Source organism: Vicia villosa, unplaced genomic scaffold, assembly GCF_029867415.1.
Source record: "Vicia villosa cultivar HV-30 ecotype Madison, WI unplaced genomic scaffold, Vvil1.0 ctg.004625F_1_1, whole genome shotgun sequence".
Lineage (NCBI taxonomy): Eukaryota > Viridiplantae > Streptophyta > Magnoliopsida > Fabales > Fabaceae > Vicia > Vicia villosa.
This window is the reverse complement of record NW_026706478.1, coordinates 46,724-56,766: the sequence shown is the minus strand read 5'-3', so window position 1 is coordinate 56,766 and position 10,043 is coordinate 46,724. Positions and strand designations below refer to the sequence as shown.

Below are 10,043 nucleotides of genomic sequence, written 5' to 3'. Positions count from 1 at the left end.
TACTACCTTGTAGTTCGCGGCGCGTCTGTAGGGTGGCGGCGCGACTGTAGGCAGATTTGAGAAAAATTCGAATGTGTGTAACTTTTGATCCGTAACTCCGTTTTATGCGCCGTTCGAAGCGTTGGAAAGCTAACGCAACGAACTATACCATAATGTAATATATGATATATTTTCCTATTGTGTTTATTAGGATTAAGTGATGAACTATGTTGTGTTAACATGTGAATTATGTTCTTTGCTATGAATCGATGTAACCATGTTGCGGTATAACTTGATGTATGTTTTCCTTATGACGATACAATGTTATTGAAATGATAATATGTGCCTTCCTTATGATGATATAATGAGGTATGTGATGATATGCATAATTGATAAAGATGTTGTATGCTATATGTGATTAATTGTGCGTATTTAATATGTATGAGTCGACGACGATGCCATGTGATGAATTAAGAATATATATGTCTTTATTTGGAAGTTGAATATAACGTGTTACGAAGATTACTTGAATTAAGGAATATGACGAATTTGTTGATGTTGTTGTTGTGCAGTATAATGAATTGTTGTTGTTGTAACATGATGAATTGTTGTTGTTGTTGTAACATGTTGATGTTTGTTGTTGTTGTGCAATATAATGAATTGTTGTTGTTGTAACATGATGAATTGCTATTGTTGTTGTAACATTTTGATGTTTGTTGTTGTTGTGCAATATGTTGAATTGTTATTGTTGCTATAACATGATGAATTTTCCGTTGTTGTTGTAGACCCTATGGTCACTATTGATAAGTTGTATTATGTTGATAAGAATGAAGTTGAATAGATGTTGTATGTCGATATGATGTGATGATGTGATTGAGATGTGGTAAATTACTATGATACAATTATTGCCATAGAACCTTGGCATTGAGTTGATGTTGTTTAGTTGATGTGGTTATGTTGTTTAAGTTGATTATGTCGTTCAAGTTGATTATGTCGTTTAAGTTGATTAAGTGGTTTAAGTTGTGTTTGTGGATGTGCATCATTTGAGTCGCATCCATTGCATTGTTTGAGACGGCCTTTGTGGCAATTGTTTGAGACGGCCCTTGTGGAAAATGTTTGAGACGACCCTTGTGGCAAATGTTTAAGACGGCCCAATGGCAAACTGTTTGAGACGGGAGTTTTACTCCAATGGTACCACATGCATGTGCATAAGTTTGAGTCACATTCGAGTCGCATTTGAATTGCGTTTGAATTGTGTTTGGACTGTTGAGATGACGGGGTGTATTTTGTGACGTGATAATGATATGTTTGTTGTGACGTATTTGATTTCATACTTGTATATTTGAATATGTGATTAATGACATCGTTGCCGTTTTGAAAGTTGTATTAAATTGATAAGTTGTTTTGCGGTGAAACTTGTTGTATGATGTTATGTGATGCGAAGTGGTGAAATTATGTATGATCTATATCTCCTATATTATTTATCATGCATTCCTTTATATTGTAAGATATCTCACCCCTTTGCTGATATTTCCCCTACCATGGGAATGGGCAGGTACTCAAGATTAGTCGTGGATGTCCGAGGTTATTTATGTGAAGTCTTTATGTTGCTTTATGGCAAGTCGAGTTGATGTCCATTGTTCTGATACGTAGCACTCGGGGGGGATTAGTCGTTATTATATGATTATTGTATTCCATGATGACATTTGTGTTAAGTTGAATTGAAAGGTGCTTATAAGTTTAAGTTGTAAATGGTGAATAAAGTTTTGTTTCGAATGCTATGTATCTTTATTAAATGCAATATAAGTATGTTTGTTTGGTTAAGTCGAATTGTGACATCCCATCGTTTGATGAATAATTTTAAATGCACTTTGATTTTCGTTTATAATTGCGGGGTAGATTTGGGGTGTTACACATCTACGGAAGCAGCGTGACTTTTTTCAGAAAAATTAGATGAATAATGTGAACAATGTAGTGGTTGAAGATGGATATTTACCTGAATTTCAGACTCCTCTTACTCCATTTGATTTGTTGCACAAAAAAGTTTGAGACTTGGAGTGAAATAAGGTATTCATGATGTAGGATTTTTAGGGTGTGGAATATGGAGAGTTTGAAGAAATGAAACAATGGAAGAAGTGATCATGCTGGTTCAAACTATATCAGACACTTCCGTAGATGCATCTACTGGATACTATAATGCTAAGCCATTCCGTAGATGAACTTACAGAACTATCCCTGAACTGAATTTATTTGTATTTTTCTCTATATATAATAGTTTATTATGCTTCAATAGATTTAGCTACGGAACCTATCAATTTTTCTTTGCATGAATGAGATGCGTATTAGATAAATTTTAATTAAAAAATAAAAGAAAAGCGGCTTCGAAAGTTAATAAATACATTATAAAAAAAGTAAAAGTAAAAACTGCAAGAACTGATATATCTAGACATTAGGCTAATTTAACATGATTATGAAGGATCAATTGTAATCATTAGACCGTAATTACCTTGTAACGATAAAAGAGAGAATTGTCGACTTCATCTTAGATCTCCTTTATCATTTTTATTTAGTTTACTTTTATTATTGCATCCAACTTCCAATGAAAACTCTTAATTTTTAAGTATAATTACAATTTGACCGTTATTAATTAATCACAATCTATAAATAGATATAGATTATGATTATTTTCATTTTGTAATAAAACATGCAAATAAATATAGATTGTTTTCACTATAAATAGAAATACTACTATTCCAAGTATACTGGACCTTAAATATAGATATATCTTTGAGTCAGAATTTGAGCATTATTTTATCATATTGGTAATCCAATGTTTTTACAAAATTTCAATTTCTGTATTTATTTAAAAAAATCTAATATAGTATTAAATTTTGAATTCATTTAAAGGAGTAAAAGGTAGGTATTTATTGGCTTCCACCTTTCCATTTCTAAAACAAATTTCCTGCTTATTGTCTTCATACGAGTTACACATCCTTCCAATTTTAAAATTCATCAAAAAAAAATTCAAAAACTTTCCTTCTTCAAATCTAGCCGTTTGTATTTCCTAAATCAACCTAATATCTAGGATATAAATATTTCATAAATTCTGTATAAGATTATCAATGGAAAAAATATAGAAAAAAATCAATCTTTTATTTGCGTCAGATTTTGTATTTGGATTTTTTTCTTTATATAAAATATTTGATTTTAAGATCATGATTTATGGTAGGTGTGCAGCTTGCAAGAATCAAAGAAGAAGGTGCCCACCTGATTGCATTTTCTCTCCATATTTTCCTCCCAATGATCCTCAAAGATTTGCATTTGTTCATAAAATCTATGGTGGTAGCAATGTTGGAAAAAAACTTCAGGTAATTTTTTTTAATAATATATTTTAGTATTTAATATTATATAATATATTTATAACATGGAAAAAATATATAAATTAAATATATTTTATATTTTAATATTGTGGATTTTTTTTTAATGTTGCAGCAATTGCCTCATTATGTAAGAGAAGAAGCTGCAAATAATTTATATTTAGAAGCAAAATGTAGAATTCAAGATCCTGTTTATGGATGTGTTGGGATTATTTCTAAATTGTATCAACAAATCCATGATACACAAATTGAGTTGGCCAAAATTCAGACTCAGATTGCTTTTCATAAACTCCAAAATCCACAATTTCAAGCTGAAAAATCAAACTTAAACTTTTTGCCACCTCAGAGTAATAGCATGGAGCAGTTTCAATGGCCTAGTCAAGCTACTAATTGGTTCAATTGAATAATCTGCTTGATCTTATTTTGGATTATTGATATTCAAAAACTTAGTTAATTTGGAGGTTTTATTTATTTTGTTATTGTATTTGGTATGTTTTGAGGAATGTTTGAATTAGTTCAATAATTGATATTTGTGGTAATGAAAATGAGGTGATTAGTTTGTTCATTTATTACTTATTTTTATTCACTTTATAAAGGATCTTACTTATTCAAGGTGTCAAAATTATAAAATTTTTAAAATTTGGAGTAGATATGTTTTCTTTCTTCAATAAACTTAAAAAAAAAAATTATTACTATATTATAAGAGAAAAATAATAGTTCAACTATGGGAGTATACCAAATTTATATGTAGATTTTTGTAGTTAAACTTTCTATCGCATAGATTCAAAGAAACTAACTTGAATGAAAATGTGCGAGTCACTTTCTATCCTCACAACATGTCATTCTTTCACATTGGTCTTTCTTAATTAGAGCTGTTAAAATGACTTGAATGAAAATGTGCGAGTCACTTTCTATCCTCACAATATGTCATTCTCTCACATTGGCCTTCTTAATCAGAGCTGTTAAAATGGGCTCGCCGATCGGGCCAACCCATAAACTCGATAATTTAGCAATGGTCGGGCCGTAAAATAACTTTAAAAAACACGACCTTGTCTTTTTGGGCCAGTCCATCGAGTCTATGTTTTTTATAGGCTGGGTAGAGTCGGGTCAAGCGGGCTTCGAACATACCCATTAAAAAAATATTTTGGTGAATTTTAGGAAAAAATTGAGATAAGATATGATTTCATAAATGTGTTTTCAAGTGATAAAGAAAAGTTAAAGAGGATGAAGATATATTTTCAAGATGATGAGATCAAGGAAATGGTTGTGATATGAAGAGAAAATTTGATAAATATTGGTGATAATATTAAGTTACTTTGACACCGATTCAGAACCTCCCCTAGATATCACATGTAACGTGGTGTCTGTTCTGTCAAGGGTGTAGCGGTAAAAATGTGACTCGACGCGTTTTCACGCATTCGAAGTACAACAGAGTCGCCACCGAACTTTATTTATTCCAAAAGGAAAGGGAAAATATCGATAAAACCCACGGATAAAAAAGAAAAGGATAAGATGGTCGTTCGTAACCAAATTAGGGTTCGGGAGTCGGTTAAGCAAGGGGAAGGTATTAGCACCCCTCACCTCCATCGTACTCGATGGGACCCATTTAGTTAGTTTAGCGTTTGAGTGTTAGCGTAATGTTTGTGTTCTTTAGCTTAGTAATTGATAAAAGATAAAAGAAATGTTTTTTAGGGTTTTCTATTATTGTGAAGAAAAAGAAAAGGTTTTTTATTATTATGCTCGCCAAGACGTTTGTATCTTGTGCCTACGTATTCCCTAGTGCAATGGGAAAGTCAGAGCAATCGTAGTTCGGGCGAAGAACCACGAAAAGTTTTGTTGGTTGATTTTAGCGAGAGGTACTCGATCGCTTTCAAATGGAAAATACTACGCGCACATGGATATGATATCACTACAAGAATGGATGACTAAATCAAGATAAGACATGATTTTGGCCATCATCGCATTCGAGTGGAAGATGTTCGATCTTCACATGTGGAAGTATGTTCGTATTGAAAATTGGATAAGTGTCTCGTTTATGAAAAGAGTTTTAAAAGCCATAAGGCAAAAAGGTTTGAATGAAATTGAAGTTGTGTTTTAAAGAATGTTTTTACGGACATTTAGCAAAGGATTGAGCATAGGTGTTCACCTAGCGCGTCTTTACCCAAGGTATTGAACAGGAGCGAGCCCCATTGTCACTTGTTGTCCAAGTTAATTAATTTGTTTCAAAAGATCAAGGTATTCAAGAGGTGTGCACTTCTTGTCACAAGATCTTTCGGTTTGATTAATGTATTTTAATTCAAAAGATCAAGGTATTCAAGAGGTGTTCACCCCTTGTCACAGGATCACTTTGATTAATTAAAGAGTTTTGGTTCAAGAAAATCAAGGTATTCAAGAGATGTGCACTTCTTGTCACTTGATTTCTTCGATTTGATTAAGAAAGTTTTTTATTGTTTGATTCAAAGGATCGAAGGTATTCAAGAGGTGTGCACTTCTTGTCACTTGATCACTTTGATTTTATTAATGTGCTTTAGTTTCAAAAGATCAGGGTATTCAAGAGGTGTTCACCCCTTGTCACAAGATCTTTCGATTTAATTAAAGAAATGTTTAAAGAAAATGTGTTAATCCAAAAGAATCGAGGTATTCAAGAGGTGTACACTTCTTGTCACACGATCTTTCGGTGCGGTTAAGAAAAAGATTTTTGAAAAGAAAACTCGACTTTGGATCGAGAAATGATTTGAAATGACTTGGCGTTGAACCAAGGTTTATTTATTTTGGATGAAATTAATTCTAATATTTTTGGTATTTTAATAATATTAAGAGAATAATAAAAGCTAAATTAAAAAACATATTTTTGTATATTTTTGATTAAAGTCTAAACCTAAAATATTTTTGAATTTTATATATTAGAAACTAAAATAAGATTGCCATGGAGATAATTAAAATAAAGTAAAAACAAAATTGGGTTCTAAAGAAATAAATGGGGGGTGTGAAACCTAGACTAGGGGTGTAAAGAGGAATAGAGGCGCTGGGCCCTTAAGTTTGGGAAGGGATCGGGCCAAAGAGGCCCAGAATCAATAGAGAATAAACAGCAGGAGGGTATGCTAGGAAATGTGTGTAGCAGGAAGGAATTCGGATGATAGCAAAGGAAACGGGCTGAAACTTAAGCCCAATTGAAATAATCAAAAGAAAACCCTAATAAACTTAAAAAAAATGGATGTTAGGGGATCCAGCCGCCCCAACTTGCCTCAAACAGAAAAGAAAAAACACGTAACTTCAACTCTCATCTTAACTCACGATTTTCTCTCTCTGACTCTAACGTTACCTCTCTCGCGTCAATCTCACTCAGTTTTTATCACCGGCAAAGAAATGGAGAGAAGCGACAAATGAAACCCTCGCCTCTCTCGATCTCACGGTCGCTCTCTCTCGAATCACCATGGATGGAGCTTCAACAACATACATCATAAAATCATGAACCCTAAGTCCCAAATCAAAACCCTAAACCCCTAATATTGATTAAGATTCAGAAGTTATTACATATCATCAAAGCAAATGGAAATTAAAAGCAAAATAAATCATAAAGGAACAAACAGAGGGTATATTCAGGTATGTTCTTCGAATCTGTTTCCTCTTTGAAATGTTCTTCTCTTCGATCTACTCTGTCTCTGCCTCTTGCTACTATCCGTTTCTGCGATTTTTGTTGTTGATGATGCCTTCTGGATTTGCGGGTGTGTTGCGAGCGTACGCGCGGTGGATGTGTCGCTGAGATTGAGTGAGGACGATTTACAGGTTGGGGTATTGAGGCAAGAAGTTAAGTGTGAGTGCAGAGGGCTGTTGTGTCTCTGAGTTTGCGGCTTGGTTGCAGGGTGGGGGTTATAATTGAGTTTCGGTTTAATGGTGAATGGAGACACGGATTGAAAGTTTCTGTGTATTGTGTTGTATGCTTCTGTTTGTTATTGGCTATTGAGTGAGGTTCTGAATATGAGTGAGGTTTGAGAGTTGAAGGGTAGTTTATGGTTTGATTGTCAGTGTTATGCCCTGTGAGGTTTCGGTGAATTTCGTGGCTGCCCCTTTTGTTGTTACTCAGTAGTTTCTCTAGGGTTTTTGTGGTTAAGTGTGGCTGCCTCTTCCTTATGTTGCTGAATGTCTGTTTATATAGAATAGAAGATTAGGGTTTGGATGAAAATTGGGGGGAAAAATTTGATGAGATTTGAACATTTTTGGTAAGCTGCTTGTTACTTTTGTTGCAGGTTAATGTATGGACATTTTGGTGAAAATTTTGGCCTGTTTTGCAATGCTTTTGTGCAGGTTTTGGAGTGTTTGAAGCAGCATAGTGGTAGCAGGACAGAGCAAGAAGACAAGCTATGGTGCAGAATTTTTGTTTCTATTAGAATAGGTAGCAGAGAGATTGCAACGTGAAGGGTAGTGGGAGAAAGAAAACAAATTTTTTTGTTTATTATTTTCTGTACCATTTTGTTTAACGTAAAAAGTAAATGGACTGCTAGAAAGGATTTGGGCCCAAAAAAATACAATAGCCCTTTTTTGTTGTAAATCTTATTTATTTTTTTGAAAATAATAATAATAATAATAATACTAAAAATAATAATAATAATAATAATAAAAGATGTTTTTAAAAAAAATGAAATAGTCAATTAATTCAAAATAAATTTAAACTAAAATTAAAAATGATATTAAAACTAAAAAGATTAATTTAAGTTACACCTAAACTAAAAAAAAATAAGAATAATATTAAAGACTAAAAAATTAATCTAACCTAAACTAAAAAATAAAATAGTATAAGAATTAAATTTATTTTAGACTACATAAGCTATTTTTGTTGACTTTCATAAAAAAGTCAATTTTTTCAAGTTATGCGAAAAAAATGCGATGAATGAATGCACACTAAATATGAATGCAATACTATCAAATGAACGAAATATGTAGGTCAAAAATTGGGGTGCGACAGATGCCCCTATTTAAGTTTCTTCTATCGAAGATGTGAAGAGACTTAAATACAAAGTACACAATTTTTGTCCTAAGATCGCCGCAACAATGCTTATGACATGAATGCAATGGACACTTTTTTTGTTATTTTGAATGCAATATGATATGAGACAGACTCGATTCTCTGTGGGGAATAAGATAAACTAATGATGGAAAGACTTTGAAATGAGAGATAAAACTCTGGGTAAAAAGACAGTAGAAGCGTCTAAGAGTGACATTAGACAGAGAAAAACACCTTATTGTGGATTGTGACATCCAATTATTGGCTTTGGATGAAAACAGCGACCCATATCAGCTAATGTACTGGTAAGGTAAGGGAGACCATTGGCTTTAGCTAATGTACTAAAGATGGAAATGAGACCTCTTATCAACTAATGTACTGATAAAAGATGAAAAGGATACACGACTTCAATTAATGTACTGAAGAGGGAAAAAAAAGGATGATATCATCAGTTAACGTACTGAAGATGTGAAACAAATCGACTTGCATCAGTTAATGTATTGATGAGGGAAACAAGAGGGAATTGCCATCAGCTAATGTACCGACGAAAGGTAATCCTATACCAGTTAATGTACTGATAAGGCAAGAAGAAAGAGGCCGACGTCGGTTAATGTACTGACGAAGAGGTAATCATATACCAGCTAATGTACTGATAAGGATGGGACAACCATGATCAATCATCGGCTAATGTACTGACGATAGAAAACAGGAGACTTTTGATATCAGCTAATGTACTGATGAAAGTCCCGCATCAATTAATGTACTAATGACGGGAAATGAAAGTGCATATTATCAATTAATGTACTGATAATAGCAACAAGTGGTGAATGACATCAGATAATGTACTGATGAATAAAAGTAAATTGACATTATCAGCTAATGTACTGATGAATATAAGACGAAACCGCTTTGGTAAATGCCAAGTGAGTTGGACTTTGATCTCAGGGTAAGATGTTTGATAACAACGAGACCTCGAAAGAATGTAAATGAGCATGAATTTGGTTTTTATGCATGATAATGAATTTTCTATGCGTGATGAATGATCAATGTGATGCAATTGGTTATGAAAGCTGAGGTAGACTCTTTTTGTGAGGGTAGATTGGAATTCTGATTCCTCAACACAAGCACATTTCCATCTCTGTTATGTCACACTGATGATCCTCTTGGGAAGGGCTGCTAAACTGCTTGGGGATCGCTGAAGAAAACTGTCCCTAATTGAGTGATTGTTATCTGATCGTTGCTTCAGTACTTGAAATGAATGTCAGGACCACATGCCCCAGTATAAGTCTTGAATAACATGATCTTGAAGTAACGTGCCCCTGATAGGATCACTAATCAAGTCTCTTGACTGTTTGAACTTCCTTGAAGATGAGTACTTACAAATAAAATGTTCATTCAAAAATGGTAATTTTAATGCAATGCTCAAAACATATTTTGAAATCAAAATCATTGTAGGAATGATATTATTGATGTAAAGAAAATGAATCAAAAGTCTAAATACAATGGTTTAGACATTCAAAATGATGGATAAAGCAAAAGGTATGGTAAAACAAAATATTTGCAAAGATCTTTAGGAGTCAGGTTAACGCAACCTTGTTGTAGTATGCTTTCAAAATAAACCTTGCTTCAATTAGGTCTTTTGAGGGTTGTAACGTGGCTAGGTTCACGGTTTTTAGAAACAAAGG

At 33.2% G+C, this 10,043-nt stretch overlaps 1 protein-coding gene across 1 annotated transcript; it reads left to right on the top strand.

The window, feature by feature from the left end:
• The first annotated feature begins 3,194 nt into the window (after positions 1 to 3,194).
• Positions 3,195 to 3,759, top strand: LOC131642196 (LOB domain-containing protein 24-like). The gene is made up of 2 exons (XM_058912469.1): positions 3,195 to 3,347; positions 3,472 to 3,759. The coding sequence occupies exons 1-2, from the start codon at positions 3,195 to 3,197 to the stop codon at positions 3,757 to 3,759; spliced, it is 441 nt and encodes a 146-aa protein (XP_058768452.1).
• The last annotated feature ends 6,284 nt before the right edge of the window (positions 3,760 to 10,043 follow it).